General features: G+C 36.5%; 1 protein-coding gene across 2 annotated transcripts in view; it reads left to right on the forward strand.

Annotated features, from left to right (window-relative positions):
* The window catches only part of LOC102218719 (disintegrin and metalloproteinase domain-containing protein 33-like), a 148,617-nt gene that overhangs the window by 94,781 nt on the left and 33,362 nt on the right, over positions 1–20,474 (forward strand). For both annotated transcript variants that reach the window (XM_023345624.1, XM_023345625.1), the window contains exons 4-7: positions 3,364–3,445; positions 6,811–6,887; positions 12,173–12,356; positions 15,837–15,902. In XM_023345624.1, the coding sequence (XP_023201392.1) occupies positions 3,364–3,445; positions 6,811–6,887; positions 12,173–12,356; positions 15,837–15,902 (409 nt within the window). The remainder of the gene's footprint in view (positions 1–3,363; positions 3,446–6,810; positions 6,888–12,172; positions 12,357–15,836; positions 15,903–20,474) is intronic.

Below are 20,474 nucleotides of genomic sequence, written 5' to 3' on the forward strand. Positions count from 1 at the left end.
CAAAAAGTGAACAATAATCTTCAGAAGATCAGGTGATTGTGGTGAGTCGTTACAGCAATGGGAGGAGAACTGCTGTGGTTATGGCAGGCCATTTTAGCATAAAATTGGCTTCACCACATTTGCATTCTTGATTTCTTTGCTATCTTTTCTACATTAGTTTATGTCAACATAATTTTGAAAAGATGTGTCCACCAGAATCTCAGAAACAAAAGGAGACAGCTTGTCCAGCTGAGTCCCCTCATTGTGAGATCGGCATAGCAAAGGCAACCTGCCTGACAGCGGCCAGCTGCTCTAAAAATAAGCTCTTGTTTGTATTTTTGACAGGGTTTGACCCCTAATGTGCTTTTCAACTGATCAGTGGAGAGGCTAATGAAAAGGACAAAATGTGGGGTGCATTTGTATAATTAAATAGTAAGGGGTGAGCGTTGTTACATCCACTTACATGTTTTAGTGAGCGTTGATGGCAGATGATGGTGCTTCAAGCGGCACGTGACACATGCTGCTTAAAGACTTTCATTTGGAGATGAAAACAAAAAGCAGTAATAAGGAAAAGATACATGGATAAAAGATTCTCATAGTTTTCCGATTAGAATGGGACCATATTTCTCAGGAGACGTTTTCGTTCTGTCCTGTGTGTGTATGTGAGCAGTGTGGCAGAAAACAAGGGTATTTTGGGTTGCCATAAAATGGTTATTAATTCACAATATCATTTGCATTGTCACTTTCATTTTCTTTCCATGTCCTTTCCACCTAAGGTTATGTGTTTTGGTGCAAACAAAGTAGAAAGTCACTGCTGACATGCAGGACTGAATTCATCTTACATAAATCAAATAAAGCATGAAGCCAAAGCAGTTAGCGAAGGAGTTAGTGAAGCAGAATATTAGAGAAAATGTGGGTTAAAATGAGCAGCAATGAAGGTCAAAGTCACTTTGATGAGCACCAAATTATTTTATCCAGAGATCATTCGTGAAATGGCAGGGGATGCTGCGGGCTACTCCTGTCAGCAGCAGGGAGTACATCCCTGCTGAAGATAATGCAGTCTGTGGCATTTAATGATTGGGTCAGGTTCATTAAATCCATCTTAACTCCTGGTTTTTGTTGTTTGATCCTGGGCTTTGTTCTTGTGAGGTCTGCTGCAACATCAAACATTACAGTCATCTGGACGATGACAATAGGTCAACAATCTTTTTCTGCAAGCTGAGGAGTTTAAGTGAAGTAAAGCTGCTGACTATATCAAATTGATATCCAAATATCTTTGCATTCAGAATTGCAGTTACATAGTATTATTTAAATCCAACATTTTCTTCAATTGGCTGAATATTACATCAACGTAAAATATGCAGGTTCATGGAGAATATTATTCAATAGTTATTGCGCTCCAAACAGTCCTTTGTGATGTGACTATAGCACACATTGATGTGGTGATGGGGAAATATTCACTATATATTGTGCAGTTCTAGTTTTTATTATTTGTACACCATGATCATCAAAATTACCAAAAAAAGGTTTAAAATATTTTACTCTGAAATGAACCTATATATTACAGTAGTTTCACTTTGAAACGAGTCATAAAAATTATTCAGCATTGTTATAAAATTCAGATTTTTTTTCAGATGTGTTCAAGATCTTTAAATATTTGTGTGCAATTAGAATAGAATAGAAACAAGCAACAACCTTTCAGAGGTAAATTAAATCTGGAATGTAAATACAAATGTGATTTTGCTAAGTAGTTCAATTAAGTTACATTTAATGCTAAACTGCAGTAATAAATTATATAGCCTAGACTGATGTATTGCCATATTGAAAACATTATGATGAATGGGAAATATTTTTGTCCCCTTTTCTGAGGTTACTAAGGCAAACAATGTCACTTTTTAATATTATAATGGTTTTTATATTTTTCCTCTAAACGATGCTGACAGCATGTGATTTCTGTCTCTGTTTATTATCAAGACTCCGCTTCTTAAACATGAAAGACTCCAGTCCTGCTGATCCAACATTTCATAAGATTGGGCTTTTTGAAATTAAAGTTGCTAATGCCAGAAATGATAGAGCGGGTGTCAGAAAGCAAAAGATGAAGCTGTGAATATTATTTAAGTTATGTCTCCCTTTGCACTTTGTTCGCAGATGAGATTCCGTACAAGATTCTGTAAATTAGAGCGAGCGTTCCCATTCGACAAATTATGGTGAATAATTTTTACTGACTCATCAGGTCAGCATGTCTACCTATGTGAGTTTCAGTAGAAAAAAATAAATTATTGGAGACCAAATGTAGATTCTAAAATTGTCCAGTTACATTTTCGAATTCTATGTGAATTCTATTCTGTGCAATATTTATATTTCCTATATTTATTCACAATCTGAAGCTGACTCTACGTTATCTCAAAGCATTCAAGGGATCGAAGTCTGTCCAGTCAGATCTGATCCCAGAGCATTTTTATTCGTCCAGAGAAGACAGGGCAGTTAAAAAGAGAATCAAAAAAGTAAAAAAGTATTCTTACAGTCCTTGAGAGTCAGTATGTAAATATATATATATATTTAAAACAAACTGCTAAAGTGAGCATTTCTTATCCCAGTGACTGGGATTGACACATGAGACTTTTTTGTTTTGTTAAAGTGATTCACATGTTTTTTTATTTGCTGCCCAGCAAATCAGAAACTCAGACATCAGTTCCAAAACAGGAGTCAAAATTGCCTCTTATGCTCTAAATTATAGAAAACACCTGCAGTCAAAATGCTAACCAGTGAGTCTCTCACCTCTCCCTGGCTAAGGAAGGACGAACTTCTGTCTTCTTCACTTAAAAGAACAAGACCATGAAAGTCCAACTGAAAGCACTCTCTGTCTCTAATTAGTAGACTGTTTGCTATGAAAGAAGGTCAGGTTTGAAATTATTGTTGCCTTTTGTTTGCAATGCCTACCTGCAAAAAAATATGCTGTTTCTAATACTTCAGCTTAAAGGAGTTTTCTGGATCATCAGAACTCTAGGTGAAAGGTTTAGCTGTAAAGGCGAAGCCACTGGATGTAAGAGTTCCATTACGGACTATGGATTGATTTTTCTACCGTCACAGAACTTGCATAATGTTGGCAGCAGGTGAGTGTGAGTACCTCTTAACACCGTTAGCTAATGTGATCAGCTTAGCAAGTGGTGCACTCCGAGCAAGGTTGAGCTGAAACTTTTTTTTGTCTTGTCAGCAAGGATGGGCCTTCTGTGGAGCAGAAATATATTAACTGGGTTTTCCGTTAAAACAGACCCAACTATTTCACATTATGTGTGCACGATGCTGTTTACAAGCTTCATGGCATTTTATTGTCATATACTAATTCACCACCATTGTCCTCTCTCTTTTCTTTTTGTGTCTTAGTGAGCTTTTGGGCCCAGAGTTTACAGAGACATACTACAACAAAGATGGACAGCCTGTGACAGTGACCAATCACAATTACACCGTATGTATCAAACAGGACACTTGTGTCAAGTGTTAGACATAATGTTACTTAGTGATTTTGGGGAATATGAAAAATCAATGTCTTACTTATAAACTATGTGATGCGGAAGTGGATATATATTGTGATTGCACTAATGTTTGATTTACCGTAACAGTATCAGACTGTTTTTACGTGTTTATTGAATCGAGGAAAAGTTCCCCTCCACTATATGTTATACCTTGCTGTTGTTAAAAGATAAACTGTGTCACGAAAATACCACATCACTTACTTTACCTCGGGGAAAATAATAAAACAGCTGTTTATTCATTCTGGGAATGAACGGAGTTTTCAGAACTCTGGTTTGTAATCTATTAATAAAGTTTGGCTGACCTATCTGACTATTTTGTTGACATTCCCTTTAGCGCAGTTCCATCTAAAGGATGCATAACGTAACCCCAGCCTCTACTGTAGCCTCTATTCTATGCGCCTTATAATGCGGTGCGCCTTATATATGAAAAACGTTTTAAAATAGGCCATTCATTGAAGGTGCGCCTTATAATGAGGTGTGCCTTATAGTGCGGAAAATACGGTAATATGATCATAGCAGGTGGTCTTGGCTATAACATTAATTCAGTGGTGCAACCTCCTACTTTCATGTTTTTATAATAATTTTTTTTACAAAAATGATGACATTTCCTTAGTCAGCCATTTTTTGCTAGCGCTGTCAAACACAACATAGATATTATTGGTATCTACGTATATACGCTGGTATATTATGAATATTTACTTTAAAAGTTCTTTATTGAATTCCACATGTACTTATTCAAAAAGTAGCAATTTCACAAAGATCCAGTCCGCAATTTCACGAAGATCCTGTTTCTCTTCTGAGTTTCCACAACCAATAGGAGCCTCCGTTCCAACACCAACAAAACACTCTCCTAGTGAGAGTGATATTCCATAAATGGAGCACACATTGTTGTTTGCTTTTTTTTTTAATACTGGGTCCAACATCCAAGTATACCAACTCACTATGTCTGCAACACAACCACCCATGGTTTGATTCCTAACCTTTAGGCCTTTGCTGCATTTCATCCCCTTTCTCTTTTTCTCTGCCCATTTTTTGTCTGAATACTCCAAAATAAAGTCCAATAGTGTTTTAAACAGAGGACTGATACAAAAACTGTAATGTCCATCGACTTTTGGTTAATAATTTTCTAATTTTCTTTCAGCTAGAAGTTTTTCACAGTTAAATGTTTGCCATTTAAGGATTGAGTATAAATGTTTTAGTTTTTAAGTTTAAGGCACTTTTCCTCTGGCTTTTGTGCCAAAATCTTCAAAAATACTTTTAAAATCCTTCAAGACCACTTCAAAAGAAATCTGATCTGGTCTTCATATGATCTTAAACAGTTATAGTTCTGCAGTCTGTGCTGCTTTGCAAAGCCAAATGTAACCTCAACCCTGTGCAGTACTGTGGCCCTCATTCTGAACCAGCTTTATTAAATCACCATTCATAACTAACTTGTTTTCAGAACTGAACCAGGGATCCTGAATGATTACTACCATTGCAGTACAAGAACAGAGAAAATGCCAGAGAGCTGAAGTCATTTAATTTAGATTTATTGTTGGTCACTCAGCTCATAATGTGGATGATATCTTGTCTGTGCACATGAAAGGTGTTTTCTATGCCAGAGCCTGACACAGATGGCAGGTTATTCCAGCCTCCTGAGTGCTTCAGGACATTATCCACATTACATCCTGTTCAAGAAATGAGATTAATTACTGCAGGCTGGCAAGGAGAATTCTTACCGACAACTGATTGGTGTGTTGGCTCCAATAGAGCCTCGGTGCTGCTTGCTGTTCAAATGAAACACCTCATTTCATGCTCCAATGAGCTGACAGGGACTTTTGAATGAACAAAAATCAACATGCTGGCATAATTTCATTCTTCAGGTGGCAAACCTTTCTTCAGTATTAGCAGTGGGTCTTGAGGCCCATTGGGAGACCTGCTTTTCAAAATCAGGAAAGGTCTCACATCTTTGTACTTGAAAGTTTTAATTTCTTGACTTTCTTCTCTGCTCATGTAGCTTTTATCATAGATTGCTTCAGTTCCCAGAAAGGTAACTGAAGTAAACAGTTACCTCCTCAGAAGGAGGAGTGCTTCCTCTTTCAGAACAGATCAGAAAGGAGGAGGCACTGTCTCAGCTTTTGCATTTTTAGTTTGATTCTTACATTTACTATTTGTGAATTCCAAAGTCTTGATTATTTTTCCAAATGTGAACATTTGTTCTGCACAGTGCATAAAGAGTACAATGATACACAACATTAGTTATCTCCATTACAAATAAATCAGTCTTGCAGAAGTATTCACAGCCCTGTTTTGGAACAAACATGTGAAAGAAGTCATTGGATGTGTTGGAAAGACTAACCCTGCACATTACCATAAACTAGTGCCAGGCCATAAAACAATATTGATATTTTATTGGGGAACAAAATAAAATAAAAAATGACAATATTAATTAAAGTAGTCTTTAAAATTCAGTAAATCTAAAAAAATATATATAAATAAAATATACTTACTTTTCTGGGGACGCTGAATATAAAGGCATGCCACATCTTTCAGATTTGCATTCATTAAAAAAATAAGTCTGTTTTTTATTTTCACTTCACTTGCATTAAAGTCTGTCGCTAAAACATGACAAAATTGGAAAAATTTCCACAAGTATGGACAGATGTGTAACAAACCATAAATATTAAAATGAGTTTGATTCCACATACTATGAACTATGCTGACAAAGGATTGTCAAAACAAATGCTGGCAATTAAGCTTTAAGTATATCAAACATGTTCTGTAAGTGTAATGGGTTTTTTTTAAAAGCAGCGGTTCCAGCTGTTCACCGCCTGCAGCTTTCAGGCATGTAGCAAAATGCCTAGAAGGAAAGTCATCAGTGAGGAGCTTATGGCTGGCACACACTGTTATATAAAAAAGGACATCAACATGACACACTCTTCGAGCTTAATAGTATCAATTCATGATGATAACTTGTCACGCTGTATGATGTGAGATTTAATGGCTGCCAGACTGCTCTTATTTGCTGCTGCAGAGAATTCAGATTTTTTGGATGGAGTGATGTACCTGATTCTATGGGTCAAATTTTGTTGTATCAAAAGAATGTCACAATTTGAAATATTAAAATGTGGTAAAGCACTGCTCACTTTTTGCAAACATCATGTTTGAATAGATTTAACATTCACCATTTTCACAATGTTCAAATATTGCAGACAATGTTTTCCCCAGCTGAAACTGTCGTGAACAGAACATGATTTTGTTTGCGAAGACATGGACAGGAAAAAGAAAGAAGCACTGATTTAATGGTTTTGTCTTTCAGAATCACTGCTTCTACCATGGCCATGTCAGAGGACATCCAGATTCCTGGGTGGCTCTCAGCACCTGTTCAGGAGTCAGGTACAGACTGAGAACATCTGCAGCAGTGCTTCATTTTACAACAAATACAACACAAAAACAATCAGATGGTTTTCCCACTAAAGATTCTGAAAACATAAAACAAGACCTTTTTCTCAATTTAATGTATTGTGGTGGAAATATCCTGATATTTGGACTCTAAGATAAAAAGGATTATTGGTTGAATTATTATTCTAAATTGTTGCAGGTAGTGCTCTGATTGGGTTTCCTCCTGTGGCTGTTTTTTCACTAATTTAACTCTGAGATCTAAAAGCTGATATATCCAGCATGTTCCATATCAGAGCTTGAAACTCTTAAGAATTAAGAATTAACATAAAAATTTTGACATGCTCTTTTCAGTCTTCTTATCTACTAAAAGTCAGTCTCTCTTTGGTTAATGAAAATTAGTTTAATAAACTATTAATCTATAAAACTATTGATCAAATATTGATTACTTCTTTGTCCATCTTCAATTTAAATACTGTACCTAACCTGACTTGACAGGTGGTGGTCAGCACTGCTAATGACTAGATGTGGTGTGTTCTCTGATTATAGAAATCAGTTCCATTTTACTGTGATATAATTCTGATTAATAAATTTGTGTCAAATAAGAAGATGGTTTATATGTGGTTTAGTTTTCTGATCCACTTGAACATGTCAGGTTGATTATTGTCAAACCAGGAATGTTTGTTGGCATTCCCAGATGTTCCATTTTATTCTCATTCTAAATACTGTATTTTTAAATGAACATATTTTATCATAATCGGCCGATTTCTGTGAAAAAGTGCATGATCAGTGATGGCCAATCACTGGCCATCTCTTGTTGCTGATCACTAAAACCGATCACCGCAGCAATCCTAAGCGATGTCTTGTGGAACTTCAATGGTCAGAGTGAATGGGAAATCTGCTTGTTGCGAAAATTACCTCGGGGGTGAAGCACGTCAAAATGCATCAACACAACCAATCTAATATGGCATTTAAAAAACAAACACTTGACGGACTATGATTATATCGAGGCTCACTGCAGGAAAAACAAACAAACATCCAGATCGGTAAGTCAGCAGGGAAAGCAGCGCACAACTACCAACATTCACCCTGAATAGCAGGTCTTCTGGGAGTTCTCTTACAGCCTTGGAAACATAATGACTGAAGAAAAAAAAGAGAAAGCTAAACAAATAACCCATAAAATAATTTAAGTCAACGAGCTAGCGGTGTAAGACATTGGTTCCGCTCCCGCTGTTGGACCGCCGCACCGCACTACTGGTAGTAATATTTCACAGACGTAGCGCCGTTTCTACTCCACCCAGCATTGAACTCTCACACCGAATGTCAAGAACAGGCAATCAGAACCAGCTTTAATCAGCTAGAAGTGCTTTCCTGAAGTTTTGATTCAGTAACTCAGGATTGTTTATTTTGATGCAGCCTGCATTTGACTTTGAATTAATATTTAATTTTTTACTTGACATTATTTGATATAAGAAGTGTTGTGAGACTGATTTGACTCATGTATAATTTAGGATACTGATAATTATTTTACTGATTGCAGCTTTTTCAGTTGCCCTTTTGACTGAATAGCTGCTGTATTGTGCCTGCAAATATTTTGCCTGTTTATGTCTAAATTAAGTGAATTTATTACCAGATCATTTTTTAATTTTGCAGGTCACATAGTAGCATTTATACCTAAAGCAAAAATATTTACAGCCAATCCAGGTGATTTGCAGTGATCAGTGATTGGCAGTGATCGGCCCTCATGGGTGATCGGCAGCAAAAAACCTGATCAGAGCATCCCTAGTTTTAATGCTTCTTATGTGATCCTCTGTGAGCAATTTGTTTGATAGTTTCAAACATGCAAAAATGACCATCTTAGACAGATTGGGGTTTTATTTAAGATTTTGTTCTAAAGCTTGTTTTGTGAAGCTAATCATTTTAAGGACATGTTGGTGTCTGATGGAGGCTTGCTGCTCAGCAGTTGTCAGGTTCTTTGTCCTGAGCTGGGAATGGAGCCAGATGCTGCTGTTGACAGCAGCTTTGACGGGAACACTGGAGAGATGGAAGTGGAAAGAGCTATGGAAGCCAGCAGAATGCAAATGTTTTTTTAACTGTCCAGTCATTCACACAGCAGTGAAAATGAGAACTAACGAACACTAATTTGCTGTTGGATGTGAGAAGCTAACAGGAATTTAATTAAGCAGGTAAATGTTGTTTAACGGTTCAGCTATGGAAAGCTATGAAAGTATATTCATTAATAAAGTACATTTATTCATGAATGCTAATAGAATATTTTTCAATTAAAAATGCTTGCAAAAATAACATGTACACTTTGTCTGTATGAAGACTACTTTTTATCATATTTCAGAATTCCATAAATGTTCAGAGGAACAAGCTCAGAATTCACTTCCTGACTATTCTAGAGACTGTGACATTACTAAACATTATCAGATCCAGGAAAATTGAACCTTAAAAGAACAATACCACAGAAAATATTACATAACATTAAATGTTATTTATCTTCAACTAAACCTAAATTGAGAAGCAGCCAATAGAGAAATGTTCAGGACATTTTCAGGAGCTTCTAGAACCACCCAGTTTAGCAGTAAACATCCTTTAGATGCCCTGATGAGTCCAACACATTACTGTTAGATATTATGAAACAATTCCTCTTTACAACACTGCTTCATTTCATCCAGTTTTTTAGATTTGATTAAGAACTGCTCTCCTCCCATAGTTAGATTGTGCTCTGTACGTTGACTAGGCTGTTAACACTGAACAGCAGGACAGCTGTCAGACTGATGTCTCCATGTTGAAGTTTGGAATCTTTTGGTTTACAGAAGAGTTCAACTCAGTGACTTCAACTATTCTTGTTAAACAAGCCCTAATCGTCACCCTTCATCACCGTGCTTCCCAGTGTGTGTGTACTGTTTCATCTGATTTGCTTATTTGGTTCTTTCCAAATATGGTGCTCTCCATAGATGAGATTTTCCATGCTAACTGAGTCATGCAGCTCTGTTTCTCTGAGGGGGAAGAGTAGAATCACATATGAATGCTTTCCACTAGTGAGATATCAGATGCTGCTCTGAGGTTTTCCTCTATGGCATAATGCATTATACCGCCTCTTCCATCACTGGAATGAAAAAATGTTGAAATAAAATTTAAATAAAAGAACGTAAGAGTTTAACTGATGCTTAAATAACTGACAACACCAACACATTCTGTCTTCTAAAGCCAGCATCACCCCACTGATAAAAGTGAGCTTTACAGCAACGCAGAAGACTCATCCAAAAATTCAGTTTTACATCTGAATGCTGATCAAATGATAACATCAGACAGATGTAACGGTAAACCAGCAAAGAGATCAAACTCAGGGGAGCAGAAAGAAATGTTATGTTTGTTGTTCTGGAGGATTTAGAGTTCCTGTGTTAAGGCATCTGGGAGAAGCCACTCTACAAGAGAACTCTCTTAAATGTATAATCAATAACTGTTAGTTCCCTTCAGTTCCCTCTTTACAAGATCAGTTATTGCATAGGTATCACCTTGGATACTCTGCTATTGTTGTAAGGATTTTGTTGAATCGTTAGCTGAATGCATCTCTCTCAAACAAATATGCATTTTGTAATAGATTCATGTTAACATTGAGAGGCACATTTGACTTGGACCTTGGTTTGTTACTTTTTACAAAGGGAAATCAAACAGAACTTCTTGGCAGCCATGTTATTCACCTTTGTTTACCTCAGCTTACAGTTACCTCGCATTTCAGCTTCCCTCCAAAATTGGAACTTGAGTCTAGGAATAACGTCACACCCAACTGCCGTGTTCCAAAAAAAAAGTTCTGGGAATTTCTTTTGCTGTGCTCAGTGACCAGGCCACTGACAAAATAATAAAATACAGTAACAGGGCATTTCACATTCTCACTGTGTTGTCACATGAGATCCCTGCTCTCATGTGGTTCTCTAGTAATAATTTTGTTATTTTTTTTTATATTTTTCTGCTTTTCAGTTCCCAGCACGTTTTCCCTGTCACCAACTTTCATTCCATAAAGAAGGGGTTTTGTATGAACTCTGGTGGAATTACATATTGTTCTTCTGTGAGTTCTCTTACAGCCTTGGAAACATAATGACTGAAGAAAAAAAAAAAGAGGAAGCTACTGTATTGTCTAAAAGCATGGCTCAGAGCCCAGCGACAGTATGCCCATACGATCAGGCACTGTGAATGAACATAATAGCAAGCACAACTCCTTTTACAAAAAATAAATTGATTCCTTTTGGGCCTATTGTGTCTGCTGTGAAGTAAACAGCAACTCTGGCAGAATGTCACAGGCGAGGTGAAATACTTTTCATCCAGCCTCAGTTAGCAGTTTAGGAGTTATTATTTTCCAAGGTCAAAACAGAAATACATGTTAGAGTAAACTGCACTAGGTCCTAGAGTCACTCCATTTAAATTTAAAGTTTACTTGTATTCATTAAAAACTGTCCTGTTGGGTAGAATTATTGAGTCAGAAAGCAACATTTCATCATTCAAATTCAAATATATGTTATTGATCCTAAAGATAATGTTGTAACTTGTATTAATTCAACTTCTTCAAAGAGTTATTGTAGATAGTGTTGACTGTTGGCAGGAAGGATCTCCTGTAGTGGTCTTGTATTACAGTGAATTTGAAGAAGCCTCTGACTGAAGACACTGAGTTATTACACCATGACACAAAGCGGTTCACCAGATCTCTGTACTCAGCTTCTTGTCCATCTCTGATACATCTGACAACTACAGAGTCATCTGAGTATTTCTGTACGTGACAGAAGATGAATTTGATAACCATCTTTATCAAATTCATCTAGTTTTAAAGCTTTCCTTGAGTTTTAGAAGAGAAAATTCTGTTGACTGTGGATTGTGATGGCAGATTGTATTATAAGGTAGCATCTGCTTATATATATACGTATATCCACAGTCTGGATGTGGATGTTGTATGGAGATACAGAAGATACAGTCCTAGACTGTATCTCTAGCTTGTTTTGGATCCTTATCCTTGGTATAAAACCTATGTGCCGACTGTGCCTGGTGGAACTTTCATTCTGCTTCATTATTGATTGTCTTATGAGCTCTCTGTATTGTACAAATAAACCTGAGTGATTTCATCTAAAAGTGCTTGGCAATTATTTTTTTTCCACAACTGAATACAACAGGGATGTAATTTCTTCAGACCTTTAGACTGAGCGTTTGTTCTTCATATGACTTCAGTTTTTCTAGCATCACTTCTCTCATTGTATTTTCCCTCCCAATCACTTTCCCTGACACAGGGGCCTGATTTCATTCAACTCTAGTGACACCTACTACCTGGAGCCAATTAACGGTGTGAATTCTTCCCACCATTCACTGTTGAGTGCCAAGGAACTGCCAATTAAAGGTGGAAGCTGTGGCCATGGCCATCACACCGCACAAACCAGCCTCATCTCAGACCTGGTGGCACCGCTTCACTCAAGGGTGAGTCTCCAAGACCAAAGTGTCCTGAACGGCCTCTGTTAATAACACTTTATCTACAGTCATTCAGAGAACATCTGTCCAGGTCCTTCAATACTCTCATAATTAGAGAAATAAGATTAATAGTTGGTGGCTCCCAAGAGTCATAACTTATAAACACTGATCAATTAATCATCAGCAAGTATGAGGAGCGCTCTAAAAGTCAAAGATTTTATAGCATTTGTAGCATTTTGTGTGCTAACTCAGTCTAAAAGGAAAGTCATAAGCAATGAAACATGAGATGTTACACACTTGTCAGGTTAACAAAAATAAAACACAACAAAATGTTCATGTTTTCCAATGAAAATACTTTGGAAAACACTGATAGTATTTCCTCAATCCAGCAACATTTAACACACTGCAGCATGTCATGTGTTTGTTTTTTTGGTGTACCAATTATATTTAACCATTTTCCTCCACATGGTGTAAATTGTCTATCCTCTGAACAAAATTATTATCTTAGACTTCTATATTGCTTGGATTCTGTTTCTAAGAAGGTGCATTAGCTGTTCATTTATAAAAAATAAAAATATAAAGCAGAAAAAGGGCTCCTAAGTGGGCATTTTAGTGTCTGTTTGGACTGTAGGGGGCACATTTATTTCTCTAATGTTATTTTATTTGTTTATTATCCCCATTTTTTTGTTTACATTCGCTTGTAAACTACCTCATCTATCTGGATTCTTTGTCCTCCTGCATGGTTTTATCCTTCCTAACGTTTTATGTTTATTTCTACAGTAACACAACCTCCGGTTTTCCCAGTTCCCCCACAGCCACCTATTAATACTGGTTGTTATGCAGAAATGCCGGCTTTAGCGAACCAAGGGACCCAAGGCTTTTGACACTCTTTGCATATAAAATCAACAGTGTGGGAATACATCAGTGCATGTTTATGGGAGTGAATGAATCCAGTCTGTAACCACAGCCTCACAGAATCCATGCTGTTATGCAGATAAATATTTATTTAGAATTTTTCCAAATTACTGCTACTCTTTCCACCCAACAAAATGTTTCTGATTGGATTTTTATCCCTATACGCTTTTTTGGGGACTGTTTCCATGTTCTCCTAAGCAATTCAAAACCATGAGTGAGTTTGATTGGTTCCTAATTGGCCGTAGGGTGGTGCGGGATTCTGCCTGTTTCAGAAGACTAAAATTGACCACAGGTTACTCATTCTGTCTTATTGTCTGTTTAAAGTGACCGGCTGGTTGACTTCTGTTTCTCTACCTGCTTTTTGAAAACTGACCACCGATTCTCCATGTGATTAAAGGGGCAGTATTATGTGTCTTCCAGGCACATAGGGCCATTTTACAGGACAATCAAGTAACAGTGCTTTATAAATAAAAAATGACTTTAAAAAAATGTTTAATACCTTGAAATTGGGCCTCTGTCTCTTTAAAAACGTCTGCTCTTTCTGAAACTCCACCTTCAGGAAGTCATCAAAACATGGCTCCTATATTCACCCTTTAACAACGTCTTTACAAGCTTTACGCTGAGAGGTAGCTCACATGAGCTCAGCAGATGGGTAGTTCTCCCAGGTGTTTGCTAATTGCTGCTGGCTAGTCTGAAGTAGTTGTGTGGGGGATTTGTGGAGGAAGGCTGCTCTGTGAAGCAGAAGCTTGGAAACTGCAGCTTCTCCTCGCAGCTGCGTCAGGAAGGAGGTGCTCAGTTACACCTAGGTGTTTTGCAAAGCTGAATGGTTGCCATGGAAATTAAAGAATTTCTCAAACAGGCATGAAAGACTTAAGGCAACATGGTATGTTTTTGATTAGTGAATAACCTTACAACACAATGCAAAGCTCAAAAAAGTTAATTTTACATAATGCTGCCTCTTTAAGATCTTAGAGTAATCTTATAGTTCTTTAAGCTTTGTTGACACATTTGCCTTTTGACACTGAGTTCCATCAGACTGGAAGATCCATGGAATGTCTCCCACATTTTGACTTTTTAATATTGTAGACATATAAGACAAACCGGAATGCTGGCCAGTTTTATCAGAATTGTTGCTGCAAGTTGCTTTTTGAGAACATTTTGATCTCACCTCTTATTCATGGGAATGGTTCAGGGTACAACTGTGAATAATCTCATGGTTTCTTCTACAAGCAACTGAAATGTCTGTTCCATTGATGCTTCTTTGTCAGATTAAAAGATTGTAAAAATGAAAAGATTTAAGCAGTTGCTGAAGCTATTTTCATTAAGCTAACATTTCTGTATTAGTTTTTTTTATTGGTCTGGTGTAATGTTCTAATCTTAAATGTTATGTTTTCACTGGCTCCAAGCAGAAAGGAAATACATTTTCAATAATGAAGAAAATCAGAGGAATTAATCTATATCTGTTTCACTTTGTGATAGTTACTGAAGAAATACACTTCAAAAATCTGATTTATTACTTATTACTGTATATTGTATTGAAATGGTTCATATTTTCTTCACTAGATCAGAATTGAGAATTCAGCAGAAAAAAGAACTGTGCTGCAGCATTCGGGATGCTTCTGCCCTTTTTGACACATGGTCGTAGTGATGATGGTTGCACACTTTTTCTGCTGATATTATGATGTTGCTGAAATAACATCAGCTGATCATTTTGTGCCAGGTCAAACATGTTTTGGTACAAAGTAAATGGTACTTTGCTGGTTACAAATGGATGAGCTGATAAGACAAGACAAGCTGAGGAGCATTTAATGGCAGTATGTAGATATTAAACAGGAGGAATCCCAAAATGGAACCTTGGGGTACACCACGTGTGATCTTTATCACCTCTGATGTAAAGTTACCTATTGACATGAAGAAGTCCATGTTATTGAGCCGGTCAAGTATGTATCGTGGTCAACAGTGCCAACTGTTGCACTGATTGAACACTTGGACAGGGACAGTCTGTCCATAAAACCCAGCACAGAAACTGGACTGAAGGATGTCAGAGGTCATTGCTCATTCTGGTGTAATCCGATATTCAGATGAATTTAAATACAGCAGAGTTTATTAAACATATTACAATGCAGCTAAAGTCAGTTAATCATTTAATGCCAGTTTGTAAAAATTCAACTGTTGAAGGAATCATAGCTGATTGAATCAATTGTCCTTATCAAGCATGTTGTGACAGAAAGAAGTAGCTCCCCTACAGCAGAACCAGGGTCAGTGGCCATCTGTGAGGCCAGCTGGAGGTTAAGGAGCAATTCTCAGAGGTTATATCAGTGTTCTCATTTCTATTGTGTAAAATATTGTATTTTTGGTTGCATACATGTTTTTCATTTATAGTAAACAAAGTAAAAACATATTTTTTTACTTTTTAGTACCATTGAAACCAGCTTTTTACAAAATGCTGGGTAAAAGTCAGGAGATGAACATATCACTTTGCTAAATGTCTTATCTGTGTTCAATGTAATACATACTGCACCTGGTGCTTTATGTGTAATCATATTTTTATCTTCCATTATTCTTTGATATTAGGTTAAGAGAAATACCTGGGGTACAACTAAGTACATGGAGCTTTACATCGTGGCAGACAACACACTGGTAAGATGTTTCTCCCCCATCCTACTGCACCCTCAGGGGAATATTCCTCGGTACAATCAATTGTGACGTTTGCCTCTAAATATATCAGGAAGCTATCAAGTAAGGCTGGAAACAGGATTGGAAGTTCTACGCAATCATTGCACTCAGGCTAATGGAGCACTTGACAGCTCTGAGCTGAAATAATAATAGTGAAGAAATGCATGTGGAGCGAAGCCAGAAGATTTCTTCTGATTAATGAGAGTAGATTTAGTTGGGATCTAAAGGTTAAGGGCTTTTAAACAGAAAATATGCCACTGTGATAAGATGCAGGATTTCTCTGAAATACTTCTAATTCTGCTGGTGTTTTAGTGCCATGGTAACAGAGCCCCTGAGCAGAGTGGTGCTCTTGTTCTGAAAATCCCATTTCCATAAAAGTTTGAACGCTTTGTGACATGAGAATAAAACAGCGCTGAACATTGGGTTAAACTGGAAGCAGTATATGGTAAAATATGTTTCTGTTTTATTATGTTTTCACTGAATTTCATCTAATAATGTTTGTCATTTTCCAAAGCATTGTCAGAACTCTTTTTAAATGTTTTACAACAAAGGTTTCCAGCTGCTTTTGTTTTAGAAGTAAACGTGTTTTCTGTCCTTTTTAAGTAAAGTCTTCCTCCCCCACATTTTGACTTTTTAAAATTCTGGACATATACGACAAACCTGAATGATGACCAGTTTGAACCACCAATTTTTTTGCTGAATGTGTTCTGTTACATATGCAGGAAGCTGCTTCACACTGTGACACCTTCAACAGCTGCCTGCTATCTCATGCCCTAATGATGGCTTCAAATTGTGAAATGTTTCATTCATTCATGACTTTTTGTTTTTCTGTGCAGTATGACTGAAGCAGTACTGCTGTATTTAGTAACATTTTAAGACCTAGAATTAGGGATGTACTGATTGCAGTGTTCAAACCAATCACGTATCACTGATCTTTAAAAGTCTGACCTGCCAATTCTGATATTGTCCAATACCAATTTTCTTTGTCTAAAAAGTTGCTAAGTAAAGTGACAAAGTTACTAATTTGGTGACAGTGACCCCGCGTCTAACAGTGCATGTGCAGACATGACCTGGTGGGCATTTAAACAAACTTTTTAATTAGTTTAAATCTCTTTGAGATAGAGGGGACTTTAAGATAAGATAAGATAAGATTTATTTGTCATTGTCATCAACAGATTACAACGAGACTGAGATTTGCTCGACTCGCGTTAAGATGCAGGTTATGTGTATATACGTAATATACCAAGATAAAGAAATGAATAGTACAAAATGAGAAATAAACTTAGACATCAGAAGATGGTTGCAGTGCCTGGAGGTGTCGCAACAGAATTTACATTTATAACAAAGTGGTGTCAAGAGCAGAAGTTCTCATGCCTTTGAATTTAGTGCCATGATTGCCATCGGGTAAAAACTGTTTTTTAGGCGATTTGTCCTGGTTTTTATTGCTCTGTATCTCTTGCCTGATGGCAGCAGCTGGAAGAGACCATGGCCAGGGTGTGAAGAGTCATTTAAAATGTCCAAAACTTTCTTGTGGAGCCTGGAAGTGTAAATCTGTTCCATAGTGGGGAGGGGGCAGCTTATGGTTCTCTCTGCTGCCCTAACAACCCTCTGGAGCGCCTTCTTGTCCGCAGATGTGCTGCTGCCGTACCAGACACACAGACCATACGTGAGCACACTCTCTATGGAGCAGTTTAGTTTTAGTTTGATTATCTAACATAACACTAAACTAATGGGGTTTTGACACTTATTAAACAAGTCAAAATCAGTCATGCTAAAACTCCTGATTGCACAAAACACAAACTGAAATTAAAATGCAGCTTTATTTATTTGCATCACAATCTAAAAATATGGCAGCTTTTATCTTATTCAGAGATTTATTTGAATTGAAATATCTAATATTAAGTCCAAAACAGTATACACCCTTTGCAGGTTTGGGCTGAAAGTAATATTTTTTAATATGACTGACTTGTGTCTACTAAGTGGAGGTAAAGCCTTGGAGAAGCCCACTCAGAGTCCCAACTTTAATCTATGGAAAACCCTAATTTTTAGGGTAATGGCAGAGAGCCATTCCCACCTCAACAAAGAAAAAGGCTTAAAGACTTGGAGCTCATCAACAAAGACAAATTATTGTCATGGTTATTGGGTTTAAAGTGGACCCAAATGCAGTGATTCGGAGATGGGGAGGTGATGAAGTTTCTAATAAAAATGAAGAACAAAAACTTACAAAAAAATCACAGGAACACAGGGAGCTAGAGGACAACAAAACAGGTCCAGAGTAAAAGAATGGCAGGGTGTCACTGAGGAGATAAAAAGGAGAACTAACAAGGAGTGACTGAGAATGACTTGTATATATACTGGGGAGCTTGATTACTAGAACGAGAAATAGATGGCTTCTTAGAATGGGCTGCAGGTGTGTGGGGAGAGAGCAGAAGGCAGGCTGAGGAGAGAGAGAGAGAGAGAAAGTGGGACAGGGGGCGATGACTTGATTTTAAGTGTGCCAAAGACATGAAAACAATGAAAGAACTTTAATAAATAAGTTCATAGTTGTTGTTGTGGTCATTTATGCTAAATTTTGTGGATTGTAATTTCTACCAATTTAGTTTTCTTCTTTGGGTAGTTAGAATATATTTAAGTTAGATTAGAACCACCAACATACAGTATGTAATTAATTTTTATATTTATAATTGTTTAGATTATGTTGTTAATTGTTATGCCCTCCCATTAATTTGAGTAATTAAGAACACACCAGGTGCTTCGTGGAGGTCTATTGTTTGGTAAATGTCCGCTGTGTTGACGGGAGGTTTTGTAAATGAATTTTTGACCACTTTTTAGAGCTTGAAACATCAAATTGAGATTATTGTTTGTTCTAGACTAAGTTGCAAAACATTTTTAGTAATTATTTTGTCTCTATTTTTACAAGAAATAAATCATATATATTTTTACAAAACAATCAAGTTGGAAGTGCGTGCAAATGAAACCACTTCTTACCACCCATGGCCTTTGTTGGAAATTTTGGTTTTTGGAATATAGAAGGCCACGATAGTTGTTTTGTTAGACAAGATCAGAATAATTTGTAGTAGAATTTTCTAGATCTATTCCTCTGTTCTAAAACACTTTTCTAGCTTTCAATCTGTGCACTGAGATGTGCACAATATGACTCTTCTATATCAAGTGGAACAAAATTGTTGTTGTTTTTTACATGTGAAAGAGAAACAAAAATAGCTTGGTGTAAAGAATAATTTCAGACAATAATATCATTTTTCTGTTGCCATAATAAGATGTGATAAGAATAACAGAATCAACTTTTCTAACAAGGAGCCTTCTGGATAACATTTGTGATATATTTGTGTTTAGAAAATTAAAGAACAATAATTTGGGATTAAATACCAACAACTGTCTCACAAAGCTGGTTATGAACAATATCGCTTGTCAATCTCTGTAGTTTTACAAGTAATATAAATAGGCCAGTAATCCAGAGATTTTAAGTCAAATCCCAGATCTTTATCATCTTATTCTTCTTGCCAATCCTAACTTAATGTTCACTTTTAGATTGGAGTTCAGCCTGTGGTTCTAGTGTTGGCTAAGGAAATAAATGGTAGTACTTTATTAGGGGTGACTGACACAACACTGTCGTGAACATGACTTATCACCTGTTATGAAGAAGTCTTTATGAATGGTTATGACTGCTGTCATGATGTGTCATTCAATAATTAATGATACTTTTAATGGACTTTTGATGGAAGGTTTAGTAAAACTTTGCATTTAAAGTTTCATTATTTACCAAATAATAAAAAGTTGGCTATTTTAATTATCCTTTAATACAAGTTTTAGTGCAACTTTGCATTCAAAGTGTCATTATTTATCTAATGACACTCCATGACAACAGTCATAAGCATTCATGAACACTCCTTCATATTTATAACAGGTGTTATGTCATGTTTATGACAGTGTCATGTCAGTCTTATGCACACCCCTTCAAATAAAGTGTTTCCAAATAAACCATAAATCATAAAAGACTACGTCAAATGTTTTTTTTTCACTAAAGAAAAACTCAGAAACATAATACATCAAAGAATGAGCAGCTTTCTAAGGGGCAATCTAGTATTTATGCATCTGCTGAATTTAGATTACATCATAGTGTTGCATGTTTACATTTATTTATGAGACTGTTCTGTAGACTGGCATTTGAGAGAGCAAGTAGATGTTTAATACTTGTAAAACACACAAATACAATAAGACAACAAAGTATAAGGATAGACGATAATAATTTAACCTGGCTTAGAGGTATTTTCAAACAAACAAGATCAATAAGATGACCTTCATGACAGGTTACACCTCATCAAGATAATTTCTGTAGAGATTCCTTTTTGTTATTTGACAACTGAAAAAGTCTGAACTACACTGTTGCCTGTTATTCCTGAATATCAGAGAAAATATGTTGCTTAAAGTTCCATCATCACTTTACTAACATCTAAAACTGTAGCTTTTTTATTATTATTATTTTAAATTAAACCTGACTACCCCGTATTTTATTTT

This window comes from Xiphophorus maculatus, chromosome 14 (assembly GCF_002775205.1).
Source record: "Xiphophorus maculatus strain JP 163 A chromosome 14, X_maculatus-5.0-male, whole genome shotgun sequence".
Taxonomy (NCBI): Eukaryota; Metazoa; Chordata; class Actinopteri; order Cyprinodontiformes; family Poeciliidae; genus Xiphophorus; species Xiphophorus maculatus.